Consider the following 20,837-nt stretch of genomic DNA (forward strand, 5'->3'; position numbering starts at 1 on the left):
CAAAATCAAAAATTGCTCTAAGACACTGTTAATGTAATGAAAAGACAAGCCACAAACTGGGAGAAAACACTTAGAAACCACATACCCGATAAAGAACTTGTATCCAAGATATATAAGGAACTCTTATAAGACGATGAACAACCTAATATTTTTAAATGAGCAAGAAATCTGAACCAACATTTTACCAAAGAAAAGATATGAATGGAAAACAAGCACATGAAAAGATGCTTAACATATCTGTCATTATGCAACTTAAAACCACAATGAGATATCACTCCATACACATCTACAAGAGGACTAACATTAAAAAATAAAGTGATGGTGAAGAGCACCTGGAACTCTTCTACATGGCAAGTAAAAAGGCAATATGATGTGCTTCAGAAAATTTTAGAAAAATTTTGTAGTTTCTTATAAAGTTACCATAAAGTTTTATATTTCCATAATCCACAATTGCCCATCTTAGTCCAAAGTATTTATACTAAAGAAATGTAAACATATACCTACACAAAGCCTATACATGTATGCTTATAATAGCTTTCTTCATAACAGCCAAAAACTGGAGAAAACTCAGATGTCTATCAACTGGTGAATGGATAAACAAACAGTAGTGAATCCATACAATGAATACTACTCTACAATAAAACAGAACAAACCACTGACACATGCTGTAACATCCATGAACTCCAAAAACATTATGTTAAATGAAGTGTGGGATAGTAGACTACGTTCTGTATAATTCTACTTAGAGGATATTCTGGAAAAGGCAAAACTACATGGATAAACATCTGATCAGTAGCTTTCAGAGGCCGAGTATGGGGGGTGAACTGACTACAAAAGTGCCCAAGAGAATGTTTACCAATGACGTTCTATAACTTGCAGTTCTACTATCTGTGTTTGCTAATTAAACCATACACTTAGAGAAGGTGAATTTTACTGAGTGTAAATTATACCTCAATAGACCTGATATAAATTGCTTAGTTTTCTACTGGTAGTCACAGCTCTCTACTATCTTTCCACCATATCTCCCACTCATGTGTGCCCACTCTGATGCATTAGTCAAATAGAACTATTACCTTTATTATTAACAACAATAACAGCAAAGGCATTAGCAGTCAATATTTACTAGAACTTGCTATAGTCAGATACATGATAAAAGGAAAGCAGTCCACATATATTATCTCATTAATACAACCTTATGAAGTAGGCTCCACTATTATCCTCATTTAGAGACAGAAACAGAGGCTTAAGGAGATTAATAATTTGCCCAAGGTCCTTCAACAGCTAGTATGTGACAGACAAGACCTTTGAATTTAGGTCTACCTGACTCCAAAACTCTGATAATGAATTGCCTTAAGATTTCTATCAACATGTTTGCTTATGCTGTTACCTCAGAGATCTCTTCACCTCAACTTCATCTGCCTTCATCTTATCTATCCTTAAAAGCAAAATTTATATGCATGCCTCATTGATAAAGCTTTCCCAGATCTTCTTCACCAGCTGACAACCATCTCTTTCAAAGCCTTAAAAGCTCCAGCACTAAATTAGTCCCTTATTTATAACACTTTACATATATCCTACATCCTGTCATAGTTATTGATCTACTTCCCCAACTAAATATTTTGCTATTGGAGGACAAGGTCAAAGGTTTATTCACCCTTGTGTATCCCTGATACTGAACAAAACAGTTTATATTAATACATAACTTACAGAATGAATAAATGAATGGTGGTTGGAACATTAGTCTACCTTTTAGTACAGTTAGATATTGTTTCATTCTACCCAGGCAATGGTGCCCTTACTTATTAGCTGCTTTTTTTTTTTTTTTTTTTTTTTTTTTGAGACAGAGTCTTGCTCTGTCACCCAGGCTGGAGTGCAGTGGCGCGATCTTGGCTCACTGCAAACTCCACCTCGCGGGTTCAAGCAATTCTCTGCCATAGCCTCCGAATAGCTGGGACTACAAGCACCTGCTACCATGCCCGGCTAATTTTTGTATTTTTAGTAGAGACGGGGTTTCACCATCTTGACCAGGCTGGTCTTGAACTCCTGACCTCATGATCCACCCACCTTGGCCTCCCAAAGGGCTGGGATTACAGGCGTGAGTGACCATGCTGGCCACTTTTTTTTTTTTTTTTTTTTGAGACAGAGTTTCACTCTTGTTGCCCAGGCTGGAGTGCAATGGTGCCATCTCGGCCCACTGCAACCTCCGCTCCCGGGTTCAAGCAACTCTCCTGCCTCAGCCTCCCGAGTAGCTGGGATTACAGGTGCCCACCACCACGCCTGGCTAATTTTTTTTGTATTTTTGGTAGAGACAGGGTTTCACCATACTGGCCAAGCTGGTCTTGAACTTCTGACCTCAGGTGATCCACATGCCTCAGTCTCCCAAAGTGTTGGGATTACAGGCTTGAGCCACCATGCATGGCCACTTATTAGCTTCTTAGAATCAACCCATATGTTACTGTGTCATCCTTCTTCCCTAAAATTATATTTTCAGATATGAACATGAAAGGTTAAAAACTGAAAAGCAAACCCAAACCAAACACTGTCTGCTATGTTGATATTAATTAAAAACAGGGTCAAACTCCTGAGCAACATATGAAAGCAAACAGAACACGGAGTGGCAAAGAGAGACTTGTTAACACAGGAAGAATGTAATATGCCAGAGTAATAGGAAAAATCATCAATGGAAAAGATACTAGAGAGAACATTATGTTATAAAAGCCTGTCCATATTCTTCAACAGGTCAATGATAATATATATTTTTAAATGACTTAAGAGACTTAAGAGACATAACCACCAAATGCGATCTGTGAACCGTGCAGAAGCCTTTGTCCAAACAAATTATTATAAAAAGACATTTTTGGGACAATTAATAAGTTTCAAATAGGAAAATAAATATTAGATGATTTTGAGGAATTGTCAATTTTGTTAGGTGTGATAATAGTGTGGTTATGTAAAAATGTTCTTAGTTTTTAAAAATGCATACTTAGGTATTTAGGGACAAAATACCATAATGCCTGAATTTATTACAAAATATTTTCTCAAAAAAGGCAAATTGTTAATAACAAATATAGGTGATGCATACATGGGAAGTTCATTAAACAATTCTCTTTTCTTTACAGAAAAAAGACTAAGTTGCCATAGGAAAAAGTCTAGTCACTGTGACAATTCTTATTCACAAACTCTGTGGATGACCAAAGTGACAGACTAAAGTCAGAGTTTTAAGAGTACTAGCACATTTTTGGTTTTTCTTCATTACATTCCACAGCCTATTAATAGTTCCACTAATTTTTTTGTTTGTTTTAGAGACAGGGTCTTGCTCCGTCACCTAGACTGGAGTGCAGTGGGATGATCACAGCTCACTGCAGGCTGGAACTCCTGGACTCAAGCCTAGTTCCACTATTCCCAGCCTAGTTCCACTATTTAACATATGTTTTATTTTCCACTGCTAGCTGTTTATAGTCTTCTACCTTGTTAGATGGTAAGCTTCTTGAGAACTGACACAGTATGTTACTGACTTTTGGTACACAGAAGAATGCTATATATCAAAAAGGAAACTGGTAGAATTGCTTTTGAATGTAGCTTGTACTTAGCACCCATGAAGAAAATAAAGCATCTCTAAACAGCAATTTTTCTCCCTTCACAACTAGAAACTAATTTAATAGGCATAACATAGTATAGGTATGTTTGTACATAACGACGAATTCCTCAAGCTTCTTAAAAGTGAAGCATAAAACATCTGTATTATCAACTACACCAGAGGTGTAGTGTAGTCTGGGGATTCCTGGGAGTCAGAGACCCTTTCAAGGAATCTGGGAAGTAAAAGTCACTTTCATAATAATATTATCAATAAGATGTTATTTATCTATTTTACTCTCATTCTCTCATGATTGAACAGTGGGGATTTTTAGATGACTTGTGATATAATTCTTCTGAAGGCTAATAGAGTATGTGTTTGCGTAGTCTTGTGTGAGTGAACGGGCACCACTTTATCTTGCCCTTTTGATTCTTATGTACCTGCTGTTCTGTCATTTTGGAATCTGAAGGATCCAAGTAGGATAAAAAGCAAATCAAAGTTCCTTGCTATTAAGGTTACTCCAAATATGATCTTGGACAGAAAGTATACAGTGAGTAAACTTTCAGACTTTCAATTAATGAAATTTTGGCTTTCCCCCTAAGACATGAATTGAAAAACTTAGGGAAAGGAAAGAGTGAAAGACAGATCAAGAGTGACTGGGGCTGACTAAATGACATTTTTCCGAAGATACTCTCCCAGTATAATTGTGAATTCTTTGGGGAACACTGCTTCATTTAATGACATATTGGGAATGAAAAACAAACAAGAAATGAATGTTGAAATGAATTAACATAAAAATACTTCTGCTTAGGGTTTCTACCATCCTTAGAATCACCTCTCCTACTCTCGCCAGCCCCTTAGAATAAGAATATCAACTGTTTTGGAAATCTGAAAATTTTGTTGAGTTGTTTTCTAAACCCTGAATAATTTGTTAGATAACTGCAGGTTAGACCACTATGGGTGGTCTTGGCCACAGCACATCGTCACATTTTCCTGAAAAAAAATTTAAAATTCTACTAATTGGTAAATATCCTAAGAAAGTTTAGATTATTTTTTCACATCTTAATTTATAAAGTACTCCTTATAAAATAGATAATCATAATGCCTTTGAACAAAGTCTAATAATTTCTATAAATCATTACCTTAGATAACAGCTTGTCAAATAAGCTATCCATTATCGCTACAAGCTTAGCTGATATTTCAGCTATGTGATCATGGTAGTCCTGCAATGAGAAATGATATTGTATTTTTAAGTCCCTGGGACACATTTAAAAAATACTTAACAATTAAGGATCTAAACTTATGAAACTCCAATAGAAAATACATGAAAAAGTACCTTAGTGATATGATCAAAATGCCTAAGCATGCTGTATTGCTTAGGTGGTAGTCGAGCTTCAAAATGAGCCCGGATCACAGGAATGTAGTGCACAATTAACTGCAAACATCGTGAAGAAAGAGCTGAAGGTCCAGGGAGTGGATATATAATGGAGAGATTTTAAAAAAAGACATTAGTTGATTTTAATTACAAATCAAATCAAATAAAAAACATTACTTATAAAGATCCAGTTTATTTCATAAATGAAGAGCACTATGGCAGAAGGCAACATATTTCATTTTAATAATTTGATACTGAATAATGTAACGAACATGCTGCTTTCACAAAGGACTCAAGTTGTATTATCAGTATCACAATAACAAGACAACTGATTCTCTTCTGACATTCAGATACCTTTCACCCCCAAATACTTTATACACATTACATCTTAATATTTTCTAGAGTGGTGTAACAGAGTGGTGTAACTTCCAAGTAACTTACACTTGGAGGGGAAATGCATCGTAACCTTTTCCCCATGGTTAGTGTTTTCAGTGATGAGTATACATAAAAGAGTAAGTAGTATTTATTTTTAGAGTAATGCCACTTTGGTTAGAGCCATGAAAACATCAGGTATAAAAAAACATGATGAGTACAGTGACATTACTGTCAACACTTCAGCAAATGAATTAAATGCAAGAATCCATACCCAAATTTTTTGTAGTTATCGTTTTTAGTCCAACAACTTGCAGTGCACCAGCTCCAAGAACTAACTGGCAACTTCTTGAATTGAAGTACTAACAAAAGAAGGAGGAAAAAAACCCCAAATTTATTAAAAACTATTCTTTATATCCTGGCAATGCGCTGTTATAAAAATACATCCCCCTTTCCTCTCATTCAATGACCAAATGAATTATCTAGTAGAAGCAATTAGTATCTATTTATTTAATGAAAAAGAAATGAGAAGGGGAGATTCTAAATGATAATATTTACTCATAAGAAAAAAGTTGAAAAATTATAAAAATCAGTTCGCAGAAATTAATCTTCAATTTGCATTTACAAAACAAATTCGGTTTCAGTCATTCTTGTTGGGAAGTTCTATTTTCAAAAGTTATAAAAATCTTTTTCCGCTAAAACATGACAACTCAAGTGAGAACAGAATTAATAGATTAGAGGCTTGAAAAAAATAATAAAGCCTTTCCTCTGTACCGGTAGTTTAAAATATTTCAATATGAAATGGCTGAATAAAATCATCATATTTTCATTTTATATCAATGGTTCTGATAGAATGATGCAAGAAAAATCTCTAACCTTAGTGAGGTGAATTTTATAAAGTTCAGTGAATTCCTTCCATGCACATCTGAAGCCAGTCCAGGTTTTTTGACCTAAGTGGCCTCAGTCATATTCAGCACCTAACAAACAAATCATCTCCTGTCTCCAATGTCATTAACAACTCTATGGGTGAATGAGGATCACTAACTGTGGAGTAAGAAGGAAGCAGGCAGCCTATTTCCAACAACATGTTGTGATTCAACCACAGTCAAATGTTACAAAACTAATGTCTTAAAGATAACTTGACCTTGAAATGTCTTTGAGTTAAAAGATTAGTCACACCCTAATGTATTAATTCTTCAAACAATCTTTCCATAATGAAGTCATACACACCTTCAATAAATCTGACAGACGAGTAAGCATGTCAGTAGTAACAGATGGGATGTTATCCACACACTGGCAATATTCAAGGATAATTCTTATTAACAGCAATACAGTTCTACAAGAAAAGAAAAATGGCCCAATAGGAAATCAAAACAAGAAAAATAAAAAAGATTTGGTATATAAAAATCAAATTACTTAATGGCACAAAGGATCTCTGAGAATATAATGATCTTGGTAACGGAAAAGTATGCATTTTACCTAGTAGTACGGCAGGTTCTTGACTAACACAAGACAAGAGAGGTGTCTAGAATGCAAAATTTAAAGAGGCACTTACTCTGTGCAATTGCAGGATCAGCTTGCACAACACTGAGAATGAGTGGCTCCTTAAATTCTGCACAACAGGCATAACACTCTGTGTGGCATTCTTATTAAGGGAGTCGCTTCAATAAGACAGGTATTGCAACCCTTAGCCAATTCAGAAACATTGACAAAAAGCCTATTCAGTGTTTCTGATTACCAACATAGTAGGTCCTCCATCATAACTAATGAATTGATGAAGAAAACCGAATCCAGATTTTCTTAGTGAGATGAAAAAAAAAAAACTATAATGCTTCTAAGGAAAACATATCTCCTAAGAATTTTATTGGTAGGTCACAAAAGGTTCTCTGGCCGGGTGCGGTGGCTCACACCTGTAATCCCAGCACTTTGGGAGGCTGGGGTGGACGGATCACTGGAGGTCAGGAGTTTGAGACCAGCCTGACAATGAGAAACCCCGTCTCTATTAAAAATTCCAAATTAGCCTGGCGTGGTGCCGCACATCTGTAATCCCAGCTACTCAGAAGGCTGAAGCAGGAAAATCGCTTGAACCTGGGAGGCGGAGGTTGCAGTGAGCTGAGATCACGCCATGGCACTCCAGCCTGGGCAACAAGAGCGAAGCTCCGTCTCAAAAAAAAAAAAAAGAAGTTCTCCAAAGATGATAAAGTTAAAGTTATCACTTCCATATTAGGACAAATCACACATTGAAAAGACACACTACTAGGAGGTTAAATAAGATTGAAATTAAGGAGAAAGCCATTCATCATAGGATATCTACATTCTATGAGATGCTCAGAAATGAGATCTATGTAAAATAAGGATTTATAAAAGCCTGAAGGATATCAGGAACTAATGATTCAAGAAAGATGGTGTCTAGCCTTTATTACAGCTTGTCAGACCATATATGCATACTGGTCTCTATGCTTATTTCTCGTAGAGTCTGCCTCACTGAGCATGAGTCCCTTGCTTATCTTTTGTAATTGTCTCTCAGAAATTATAATAGTTCTCCTTTAGCCAGGGATTTCAGTTTTTTGTCAACCGACTCTTTGCCTAAAAAACCAAAAGCAAGATGGCCAGAGGGGACCATTTCCATCAAGCAAGTGAAGAGCAACCAGATAACCAGTAGTTAAGGAGGGAAATCATAATTAGATTGAAGGGATGGGATTACAGGAGGACTGAAGAAAGTTTTCTCTACCAGAAATAGGGAAGGACTCTAAAAGAGAAAAGAATGGAGGCTTTAGTTTAGAATGTGTGGACTTCAGGTATCTGAACACAGATTCAGAAAAAGGATTAATTCTATAAATACTTTTTGAGTGCTTATTATCGTGCCAAGAAAAATAAAAATGGTAAGACCTGATCTCCACCTCTGAGGAATTCAGAGCCAAATTAGAAAACATATACATAAATAAATAATTCAATTATACTATGGTAAGTGCCATAATTGAGGGACATAGAATTACATTCTTCCTGGAGGGGCTGGCCATTTCAAAAAACACTTACACAGTGACAAGAACTAAAGAAGAAAAGTGAAAAAGAATGTTGGTGTAGATACTGGGAGTTAGATCTAGATTCTAATTCTGACTCCATTTAGGTCACCTGAACCACTTAATCTTCTAAGCTTCTTCTCATAGTGTAGAAAGGAAATAATAATCCCCAATATCTTTATTTTACAATGTAGTTGTAAAGATCAAATGAGATCACATATATATGAAAACACTTAAGCTGTGAAGTACTGTTAAAGAATATTAAGATATATTTTAATTACCAATTTAATAAAATACATAGTACTCAACAAAAAATGATGGAATTTGTATGCTTCTTAGTTAACTTGAATTTGAGATACTTTTATTGGTAAAAGATCTAGTGAATCAAATGATGCCGATGAAAATAACTACCAACAACTATCAACTTATTAGGTGCTAGACCTGTGCTAAATGCTATACACGAATTACTTAATTTTCACAATAATTCTGTGTATAGTACTATTTTCCACATTGTGTGGATTCCAGAGTCCACAACTTAAACTACTATGCTATGGTACACTCTAAGAAAGCGATGGAAGAAAAGATAGAAAGAGCCTGGGATAGTAATAATATCAGGGATCCACTACAATTACTCTTGGGTTGTCTAGATTTCTTGTTATATGAGAAAAATCAAGCCTTTTGTGTCAAGCCAGTGTAGTCCTTAATAATGTATGCTACAGAATAGAGAAGATAAAGAAATCCATAAAGTTTCCTTTAAGTTCTTCGTAGGATTTAAAATTGTTAATTGAATTTTAACATTGTTAAAATTGTGAATCCAAAATTTCCAATTCACTTCAAGGGAGAACTAGAAGACTTGTGTTTTAAATAGTTGACTCAACAACTAAAGAAAAATGTGTCACTCACCCAACAACTGCATACTGTTGTCCCTCAACAATAAGAACTTCAGCTGGTTTCCTTTCTTCTGTGGCTAGAGAGTAGAACAAATAAACAAGAGAGACAAGAGTACCAGATGAAATAAAATAATGGAGAAAAAGCTGAAGAAGATAGTTCCTGTTTAAGGCCTAAAACTATCTCATTTCTGAAAATAAACATCTACTTCCTGGGAAACTATCTGACACATAGTAAATAAACTATACTGGAAGTTGGAGAGATTTGGATTTGAGTACCAGTACTACCAATTACTGGATACATGACTTCGGGGCAATTATTTAACCTCTTTTGAGTATCACTACCTGAATCTATCAAATGTGGACAACAGTATCTTTCAGGGTTGTTGTTAATGGTAGAAATAATTATTATGAATTGCCTATCCCTTAGGACTGGCACAAGGTAAATGATCAGCAAATAGTTTTTTTAAAAGTTACTAGGTTTGGAAAGGCAGAACTAGCATTTAAATTGGTTGTCTTTACTATTATCATTATTGAATACAATTTCTAAATTTGATGGAAAGATATGTATTTAATTTTTAATACTTCAACCCAGAAGTTATTTTCAGCATGTGATATTTCTTTAAACAAAATTCAGCATATTGAGGTGTAAAGAACAGTGGACTTGACTGTATCCTGGATAAGCCAAATTGATTAGATCACCATAGGCAACTCATTATGCTTCCCTAAGCTTCAAGGCCCTCTGGTTTTTGTATATACATTTGAATATTTGAGAGCTATATATATTCCAATCACAATTTACTACATATGTCAGATGTATATTTTTTGAGGGTAAGGACTGTGTCTTCATCACTTCTCTGTATTACAGAGAAGTGGCATAGCATAGTAGAAAAGAGAAATGGCCCTAAAGTCAGTCTGCCCGGACTGGAATCCCAGCTCTACCACTTCCTAGCTATGTAAACTTAGGCAAGTTGCTTAACCTCTTTATGCCTTAGTTTCTAAATCTGTAAAATAGGAATACTAATAATGTCTAGCTCATGGACCTGTAAATGAGATAACACCTGTAAAATACTTAGAACAAAACAGTGTAAGTAAATACTCAAATAATATTAGCTGCTATCCATTAACCTTCATTTCTCCAATGCCTAGCTGAGTGGCTAGTAACCCAATTAATATATCATGGATAAATAGATAATAATCCAGGATCCTTAACTTGAAAAGAACTAGTAAAATGTTAATGGACTGCTAATAGCATACATCTATGCTATTCAGAGAGGAAAAAAAAGACTGAGAAGAAAGGTATGTAAGAGAAACCTCCTACCATCAATATCCTCCAAAGAAGTGAAAATAAATAGTTCATGTTTCAAACAAAATACACAATTAATTTAATTATTCCACATTTATGATTTCAATTCAGAAATCACTCTGTTTGCTTAACAGTGGAATCAAAAGACCATGAGCTGTTCAGGGACAGAAAATATATCCTAGTCATCTAGCACACCACCTCACATAGAGAGAAGTCAATTAAATATAGATTGAAAGACTAGATGAGTGATAAGTCTTACAATTTTAAACTAGTGATTTAGAATGGTCAGAGTGTTTTATTTTTCCATCAGCTCTTGCTAGTTGAATGCTTTAGTTGTGCCAATATCATACAGTTAGAAAACTCTACCACCCAACGCTATTACCTATTAAAAACTGTCATATGACAAAAATTTACCTAATTTCTTCAATTCTTCTCTCTGCCCTATATCAACTAATCTGTTTTATACTTGTCCTTAACCCTCTTCCCCTTGTCACAGGGGCAGAAGTAGTAGCCTTTCTCTTAAACTCTGGATTCGACTCCATGCACCTTGCCCCATAAATCACCCTCCCTCTCTAACTTCTTTAGCTATTATTTCATCACTCACTTTTCCTTCACAACCAAATCTGTTGAAAAAGTAGTCTATACTTGTCTACCCTTCCTCACTTTTCCAGTTACTAAGCACTGAACTGCAATTTGACTATCACTCCACTGAATTACTGAGATTGCAAATGATCTATGTATCAAACTAATGGTTACTGTTTGTATTTTACTCAAGTCTTTCTCTTATAGTCTAGTTGCATTTTGTGCGACTGTGAAGTATACAATTTAAAAATATTTCTGTGTAGAAATGTAAAACTTTGATTAAATGCATAAAATTTGAAATAGTGCAACTACCTCCTCTATTAGAAATACTCAAGAATTTCATAATTGTAAATCTTATAGGATTATTGTAAATAAATTTACATTATTATCACACGATGACTCCACCTGAACTAGTGTACAAAAGTATTTCCCAGCCATCTCTTCCACATGAAAACTCAACTGGTATTCGATACCAGTGACAACTCTCTCATCATTTTTCTTCTATGTTCTAGATTTCTCCCTACCTCTGTGGTTCTTCCTTTTTTGTCCCCTTCATGGTTTTCTTTCTTTACGTTTGGACTTTTGCTATTGTGTAACTACATTACTTAGGATTGCTTATATATTTTTTGGTTTTGTTCATTAGACTTAGCCTCTTTAAAGCAGAATTATAGCTGTTATCTCTGTCTCAATTCTATCTCAATATAGGACACAAAGTAGAAGCTAACTAGTGCTTACTCAATATATGTATGTAAACAATATGGTATAGTAGCTAAGAACATAGCTATGAAATTACATAAAGCTGGTTTCAAATCCCAACTCATCATTTGTATAAAAATTCCTTAACCCTTCCGAGCCTCAAGGTTCCTCACTGTTACACAAAGTAACAATAGTACCTGTATCACAGATAGTTGTGAGAATGAACTGGAGTAATGCATGTAAAGAACATGGTCCAGTGTCTGGCATATGGTTATAACACACAATAAATATTTGAAATCATTATTATAAATTACCACAGGTTTCCTGTCAAGTATTTACTAAGCTGGAAATATTGGTTCTAGCTTTGAAATAGGCACTGTCAATTAAAGAAATATTAAGCATTAATACAAAATGAATAAACAATATAAAATTGAAAGAGAATGTGTGAAGGAATACACATACTTCCTGATTTTTTTTCAGGTAAAGCAATCTTCCCATCTGATATAGAATCAACAAGATCCTGAAATTCTGCAGGAACATCTGCTTGCTTCCAGCGCTCATTGTCTAAGAGGAGGCTAGTCCACAGTAAAGAGAAAAGAAGGTAAACTTTAACATTTCAATACCATCTTCCTTGGTTTAAAAGAAAAGGAAGAAGAGCTGAGTGAGAACATAAGACTTAAAAAGTGCTGAACACTTTAATAAACTGGAATCATTCATAAGCAGGACCAATACTTAGAAAATAGTTCTCTTTTTATATCTCAGCCTAAACAAAAAGAATGATGAAACAATTTACTTAACTTTGAGTGGCAAAAAAAGTCAACTTACTGAGGATCTTCCTGAAAAGTATTTTAATAGAAGTAAGCATTCTAACTCAGCTTTGAAAAGCCAAGAAATGTGATTTTAATTCCACAAGCTGCCTTTAATTAAAAAAACCTTTATCAGGCATTTTCACTGGCCAATTAAGTTTACTCTTTTAAATATAACTGTGTTTCACAAAGAAAAATGAAAAAAACAAAGAACAGAACAGACATGGTGATGATACCTGAGCTTGGTTTTTCTCTCTTCATGAAACCTATTTACAAACTTATTAGCTTGGCTCTGAAGTGCTCCAAGTAACGACATGCTTTTTCTTCCACAGATCTGTTCAGTGTCTAAAATGAATGTTTCCATTAATCTAGAAAGTGTTATGAATTCCATGGAATTTAGCTTCTCAAGAAAACCATCCTAAATTTTAATACAAAAATCATGAGAGTTAGTGTAACAACAAACTGACTAAGGTTTAACAATAATTATAATATATTTTTATTTTAATAATATTTCCCAATACTTCAGACCCAGAAATTGAGCATGAAATGCTTAAGAGGTCCAAATTTGATTCTGATCCCTTTATAACTAATATAGTAGTTCAAATGAATTTAGATCATACTATAAAATTTTCACACTGTTAGAGTTTTATTATAAACTTGTTTAACTACATATATTTAGATATACATATATACATATACATATATATGTAAAACAACATTAATTTCAAATTAGTTATTAACATATATTTCAAAATAAGTCATTTAATCATTTATCTGAAAATACTGCTTTAACAATTCCTATTTCTTTTATTTAGATTATTTTATATCTCAACATCTCCCTAGTAGACCACACCAGTGGTAACACTGACTAGGTCATTACATTACATTAAATGTTAAAAATAATATACATTATGGGGAACACAGGAAGCAAAGACATAATTCCAGATCTTCAAAATTATTATGTATAAAATATAAAATATATAAAACTTTATGAAAATAACTACCTTTGCTCTTGACATGAGAAATTTGACAGCTCGATCATGGCATATATCTGAGGCACTATATAATAATTCCTGGATATTATTTGCCAGCTTTCCTAGCTCTGAGTCAGTTAATTTCATATCTTCACTAATCCTGAAAATGATAAAATAAGATTTAGTCCAGGATAGTTGTAAACATAGTATTCTCCATAGGTGACCTATCAATAAAAAGGATGAAAAAGCTATAAAATTCACATTTGAAGAAAATTTCTATGATGTACCAAATATCTTAGTTTTTACAGTGAAATATTACTTAAACATGCTCAGATAATACAACTATATTTAGCTATTGTTTGTTTTGAGACATGGTCTTGCTCTGTCACCCAGGCTGGAGTGCAGTGGCACATTCAGAGCTTACTGAAACCTCAAACTCCTAGTCTCAAGCGAACCCCCTATCTCAGCCTCCCAAGTAGCTAGGACTACAGGTGTGCACTACCACACCTGGCTAATCTTTTTCGAAATTTTTTTGTAGAGACAGAGTATTGCTACAATGCCCAGGGTGGTCTCAAATATCCCTGGCCTCAAGCAATCCTCGGCCTCCCAAAGTGCTAGGCTTACAAGTGTGAGCCACTGTGCCCAACCACCAATGTATTTTATCATAACCTTAAATAAGAATTTTCATTCTCCACTGTAGTATTTTTAACACTTAGTTCAGACGTCAATTGGAAAGTCTGCAGAAACCATAGGAAAATTAAATTTTTAGATTAGGTACAAGGTAGCAGCTATGTCAGAGGACAGTTGTGCATAGGCACTTAGGATGATACAGTGGCAGCAAAAGAGGGAAGGAATGTTATTTCATGACAAACAGACTCTCTTTTTACTTATAACTATGAATGAGTATAAATACTCAGTTCAACTGAACTAATATTTACTAAGCATTTACTGTGCTTAAGTGCTAGGCACTAGATGGAATATAACAGGTTGCTGCTTTCAAGGAACGTAAACTCAAAGAGGAGTATTTGTAAGACATAATGTACTTTTTTTCAATTTTGAGGGGAAATGTAAAACTTTCTGTTTTTAAACATTTTCCCCCAGGGGCATATATAAAGAGCAATGATTCCATGCCATCAGTTCAGTTTAGTATTACCATGAGCCAAGTTAAGTACCTTAACATCATTTTTCTCTCTTTCAGTTGAATTAAAATACTTTTCAAAGATACTACAAAGAGACTGGTGTATATTGCTTTGAGGTAAACTACCATTCTAATTGGTTATGGTATTAAAGAAGGTTATTACCTGCTATCCTTCAAAATCATAGTATTACCAAATTTGTTTACTAATGCTTCAAAATAACAGATGAATTAATATTCTTAAAGGACTCTCAGAAACATTATCTTGTTTGGTTCTCACACTCTGAGGTAGGTAGATAAATAACTACCTATGGAGGAGAACACTGAATCTTAGAAAGTTGAAGTGACCTAGAGATAGAACTAGAACCCAGAATCAGTCTACTTCTAATCGAGTAAGCTTCCTCCGCTCTGACATTTATTTCTACATAAACAGTCTAGCGGTATTTCAAAACAGAATACCTGCAAAATTCTTGCTTAAATTTCAAAGTCAACTTTACTATTGAAGTAAATTTTTAATTCCTGAAAGATTACTTACAATTTCCCCCATGTAACAGAATGATTAATGAATTTGAAACTCCTGACAATATGCTACCAATTCACAAAAATATAAACAGGAAATAGCAAATAAAAACAACTCAAGTCCTTAAAAAAAAATAGAGTGAATTAATCCAAAAAGCCACAAAGTTAGTTTTTAAAAATCATTTCATTCATTGTAATTCTGCTTTTAAAAAGATTTTTTAGGGCCCGGGCACAGTGGCTCACACCTGTAATCCCAGCACTTTGGGAGACCGAGACCATCCTGGCTAACACATGGTGAAACCCCATCTCTACTAAAAATACAAAAAAATAAGCCGGGCATGGTGGGCACCTGTAGTCCCAGCTACTTGGGAGGCTGAGGCAGGAGAATGGCATGAACCCCGGAGGCGGAGCTTGCAATGAGCCAAGATCATGCCACTACACTCCAGCCTGGGCGAAGGAGCGAGGAAAAAAAAAAAAAAAAAAAAAGATTTGTTATTTTTTAACTTCAGTTAGATCTCTAACTTTCACATCAATAGGTAAAAAGCAAACAAACTCAAACATAATCCTGCAATTCTACTTCTGGGTATACATCCAAAATAACTGAAAGTAAGATCTTTAGGATTTATATGTACACTCAAGTTCATAACAGCACTATTCAAAATAGCTAGGACGTGGAAGCAACCCAAGTGTCAACTAATGGATGAAGAGATAAACAAAATGTGATATACACATATACATCTTGTATGTATGTATCACATACATGTGAACGGAATATTATTCAGCCTTAAAAGGGAAGGAAATTTTGATATATGTTACAACATGGATGAAACTTGAGGACATTATGCTCTGCAACTCTAATTTTTTCCATTGTTTTTCTTTTCCTATTTCCTGCCTAGAAAAGTATTTTCTATTTTGTGCCCATATTTGCATTGCAATAAACTTACAAAATTGCAGGTTATTTTGAAGTAAGAAAATAGGGAAAATCTACCACTAACAAAGTTAAAATGTCAGATGTATTTTTGCATGTTCTATATCAGTGATTCAATTATATACTGCAAAAACACTTGCTACAGGAATAGTCAGAGCCCTTGTATGAAAGAACTAGTTAGACTCACACATATAAATATACTCAATTCATTGCCCCTTTGGGTTGGGTAGTTCCCAGACATTTACTACATTGGGTAGTTCCCAGAAAGAACCATCTGCAGAACCTATGCTTCATGCTGTAGGAGGATGTGATTGGGGAAAGCCAGAGAAGGTTCAATGTATAAAGTGAGCCACAGTGGAGGTAGGAGGGGAAGAATAAAAACTGTGAGACTGCATCCAGTTTAAAAGGATCTCAAATGGTGTGGCAGAAAGCTAACTATCTTGCAGTATCTGTTCTCTCTTTTGCCACAATGACAGCTCTAGCTGGGCAAATAGTCCACAAGCTAAAGACTTATTTCTCAAGCTTCCCTTATAGCCAGACACAGTCACATAATTATGCTGGCCACTAGGATGTGAGTGGAAGTAATAAGTGCGAATTCTGGATTGTGCTTGTTTTTAAAAAGAAAGGAAAAAATATAAACAAATATATGTGAAGGTAACAGAGAACTAACAAATCTAAAATGTATATGGATTTGTAAAAGACCAAGAAAAGTTGAGGCAATCCTAAAGAAGAAAAAGTAGGAGAAATTACTCTCCCAGATATTAATATGGATTAAAAATCTACAGTTCCTGGGTATGTGATTCATGCCTAGCACTCTGGGAGGTTGACACAGGAGGATCACTTGAGGCCAGGAGTGACCAGCCTGGGCAACATAGTAAGACCCAATCTCTACAAACAAATTATTTAAGAAAACAAAAGCTATAGTAACTACAGTAACTATGACAATTTTACTTAATGGTACTGGTGTAAAGACAGAAAAATGAATGAAATAGAGTGCAGAAACAGATATAACTATCTGAATATTTGATTTACGGCAAGAGTGACATTATAGAGGAGTAGGAAAGACAGCCTTTTCAATAAATGGTGCAAGGTCAAAAACATATCCATATGGGAAAAAAATCTTAACCCTCATACTAAACATAAAAATCAATTCTAGATGGACTGTAGGTCTTAATGTGAAAAAGACAGTAACAAAGTTTCTAGACAGTAACCAAAAAATATCTTCAAGTCTTTAAAGTAGGGAAAGATTTCTTAAATATGACACAAAGAAGCATAAATCATAAAGGAAAGTAATGAATCATAGAATTGTATTAAGAACTTCTGTTCACCAAAAAACCCAGTAAGAGTGAAAAGTCAATACAGAAAGTGGGAGAAGATATCTGCAATATGGACAACTGGCAAAAGATTTGTGCTGACATAACATAAAGAACCTTCATAAATCAATACAAACCAACAGAAAAATGGGTAAAGGCCTTGAATAGGCACTTCATAGAAGAGGATATCCCAGCAGCCAATGAATGTATGAAAAGGTGCTCTCCTATCAATCATCAGGGAAATAAAATGACTACACTTGCGACATACCCAACAAAACGGCTAACGTGTAAAAAAGACTGGTAATATCAAGAGTGAAGGAAGATGTGGAGTGACACAAACTGTTCCACACTTCTGAGGGGAGCGTAAGTGAGTACAATGACTTTGAGAAATTGTTGGCATTAGCTAAATTAACCATTCACATACTGTGTTTCCAGGTATATATTCAACAGAAATGCTTGTAACATGTGCATCAAAGGTATCTAGAAGAATGTTCATGACAATCCAAAATGAAAACCCAAATCTTATCAAAAGTAAAATACATATATACATTGTAGTGTATCATAAAATGGATTATTTGTACAGAAAAAATAAAATCACTGCTACATGGAACAACCTGGATAGATATCACAACTGTAATGCTGAACGAAAGAAATCAGAGACAAAAGAGCAAATATATGATTCCATTAAGTTTAAAAACTGGAAAAACCAATTGTTTTAATGGTTTCCTATGGGAAGGAGTAGCATAGTATTACAGTGGCAAGAGGGGCTTCTGAAGAGCTGGTAAAGTTATATTTCTTGAGGTGGGTGACAATTACACCAACAAATTCACCTTGTGCTAGTTAATTGAGCTGAGCACTTTATAATTGCTACATCTTCCCGTATGTGCCATATGTTCCAAACAGATCATGAAAGGGCTGAGAGGAAGATGAATACAAATGATACTTGAAGCTGGAAGGTGGGCTTACTTCTACCCAAATTACATGGCTGTTGTTAAAATGTTTAAAAAGCAAAACAAAGTAAGCAAGGTATCAGCCCTTTGTCCTCTCCTTCCTGCTGCTAGGTATGAAAATGAAATGCTAAAAGCTAGAACAGCCACCTTAGACACAGATGGAAACTACACACTGAGAATGGTAGACCTGTCTTCTCAGCTGACGATCTCCTACCTCTGAAATGTTACATGAAATATAAATATAAATACATAAAAATATAAAAATAAATTTTACATTGTTTAAGTTACAGAGTTTTTACATCTCTTTTTATAGCAGTTTTAGACTGCACCCTAACTAGTAAATGTGAAAATATTAGCCTGCACACAGAAGAAACTTTATTAAGTTTCTTATTTATTAAGTAAACTTTATTAAGTAAGCTCAGGGTTTGGTTTGTTTGTACTGAAGAGCAGTGTTATAGCTGACTTTATGTTGTTACTGTGACCTTTATAAGCTCCAGGACCATAAGTTGATTTATATAAAGTACTGAGTTGACCGGTCGCTTCCAAGATGGCTGAATAGGAACAGCTCCGGTCTACAGCTATGAGCGAGATCGATGCAGAAGATGGGTGATTTCTGCATTTCCAACTGAGGTACCTGGTTCATCTCATTGGGACTGGTTGGACAGTGGGTGCAGCCCACAGAGGTTGAGCTGAAGCAGGGCAGGGCATTGCTTCACCCGGGAAGGGCAAGGGGTTGGGGGATTTCCCTTTCCTAGTCAAGAGAAGATGTGAGTGACTGTACCTGGAAAAGTGGTACACTCCTTCCCAAATACTGTGCTTTTCCCATGGTCTTTGCAACCAGCAGACCTGGAGATCCCCTCCCGTGCCTGGCTCGGTGGGTCCTACACCCACAGAGCCTTGCTCACTGGTAGCACAGGAGTTTGAGATTGACTTGGGACGTGGGAGCTTGGTGGGGGAAGGGGCATCTGCCATTGCTGAGGCTTGAGTAGGCAGTTCTATGCTCATAGTGTAAACAAAGCAGCAGGGAAGCTGGAACTGGGTGGAGCCCACCGCAGCTCAGCAACACCTACTGCCTCTCTGGATTCCACCCCTCTGGGGAGGGCATAGCTGAACAAAAGGCAGCAGACAGCTTCTCCAGACTTCAACGTTCCTCCCTGAGAGCTCTGAAGAGAGCAGTGGTTCTTCCAGCACAGCATTCAAGCTCTGATAACGGACAGACTGCCTCCTCAAGTGGATCCCTGACCCCCGTGTAGCCTGACTGGGAAACACCTCCCAGTAGGGGCCGACAGACACCTCAAACAGGCAGGTGCCCCTCTGGGATAAAGCTTCCAAAGGAAAGATCAGGCAGCAATATTTGCTGTTCTGCAGCCTCTGTTGGTGATTCCCAGGCAAACAGGGTCTGGAGTGGACCTCAAGCAAACTCCAACAGACCTGCAGTTGAGGGACGTGACTGCTAGAAAGGAAATTAACAAACAAAGGAATAGCATCAATCAACAAAAAGGACATCCACACCAAAATCCCATCGATAAGTCACCAACCTCAAAGACCAAAGGCAGATAAAACCAAAAAGATGGGGAGAAACCAGAGCAGAAAAGCTGAAAACTCCAAAAGCCAGAATACCTCTTCTCCTCCAAAGGAACACAACTCCTCGCCAGCAAGGGAACAAAACTGGATGGAGAATGAGTTTGACGAGCTGAGAGAAGTAGGTTTCAGAAGGTCAGTAATAACAAACTTCTCCAAGCTAAAGGAGCATGTTCTAGCCCATCACGAGAAAGCTAAAAACCTTGAAAAAAGATTAGATGAATGGCTAACTAGAATAACCAGTCTAGAGAAGAGCTTAAATGACCTGATGGAGCTGAAAACCACAGTATGAAAACTTTGCGAAGCATACACAAGCTTCAATAGCCGATTCGATCAAGCAGAAGAAAGGATATCAGTGACTGAAGACCAAGTTAGTGAAATAAAGCGAGAAGACAAGACTAGAGAAAAAAGAGTGAAAAGAAATGAACAAAGCCTCCAAGAAATAGGGGACTATGTGAAAAGACCAAATCTACGCTTCACTGGTGTACCTGAAAGTGACAGGGAGAGTGGAATCAAGTTAGAAAACACTCTTCAGGATATTATCCAGGAGAACTTCCCCAACCTAGCAAGGCAGGCCAACATTCACATTCAGGAAATAGAGAACACCACAAAGATACTTCTTGAGAAGAGAAACTCCAAGACACATAATTGTCAGATTAACCAAGGTTGAAAGGAAGGAAAAAATGTTAAGGGCAGCCAGAGAAAAAGATCAGGTTACCCACGAAGAGAAGCCCATCAGACTAACAGCAGATCTCTCTGCAGAAATCCTACAAACTAGAAGACAGTGGGGGCCAAGATTCATCATTCTTAAAGAATTTT

The 20,837-nt window shown here is 35.8% G+C and overlaps 1 protein-coding gene across 4 annotated transcripts in view; it reads right to left on the minus strand.

The window, feature by feature from the left end:
- The window catches only part of VPS54 (VPS54 subunit of GARP complex), a 132,090-nt gene that overhangs the window by 22,682 nt on the left and 88,571 nt on the right, over positions 1–20,837 (minus strand). For all 4 annotated transcript variants that reach the window (XM_007970455.3, XM_007970454.3, XM_007970457.3 and 1 more), the window contains 8 exons: positions 13,623–13,752; positions 12,855–13,036; positions 12,275–12,387; positions 9,245–9,308; positions 6,552–6,657; positions 5,596–5,683; positions 4,911–5,032; positions 4,717–4,797 (listed from right to left, as the gene is read on the minus strand). In XM_007970455.3, coding sequence (XP_007968646.3) covers positions 4,717–4,797; positions 4,911–5,032; positions 5,596–5,683; positions 6,552–6,657; positions 9,245–9,308; positions 12,275–12,387; positions 12,855–13,036; positions 13,623–13,752 — 886 coding nt within the window. The remainder of the gene's footprint in view (positions 1–4,716; positions 4,798–4,910; positions 5,033–5,595; positions 5,684–6,551; positions 6,658–9,244; positions 9,309–12,274; positions 12,388–12,854; positions 13,037–13,622; positions 13,753–20,837) is intronic.

The sequence above is a fragment of the Chlorocebus sabaeus genome, chromosome 14, assembly GCF_047675955.1.
Source record: "Chlorocebus sabaeus isolate Y175 chromosome 14, mChlSab1.0.hap1, whole genome shotgun sequence".
NCBI classification, from domain to species: Eukaryota; Metazoa; Chordata; class Mammalia; order Primates; family Cercopithecidae; genus Chlorocebus; species Chlorocebus sabaeus.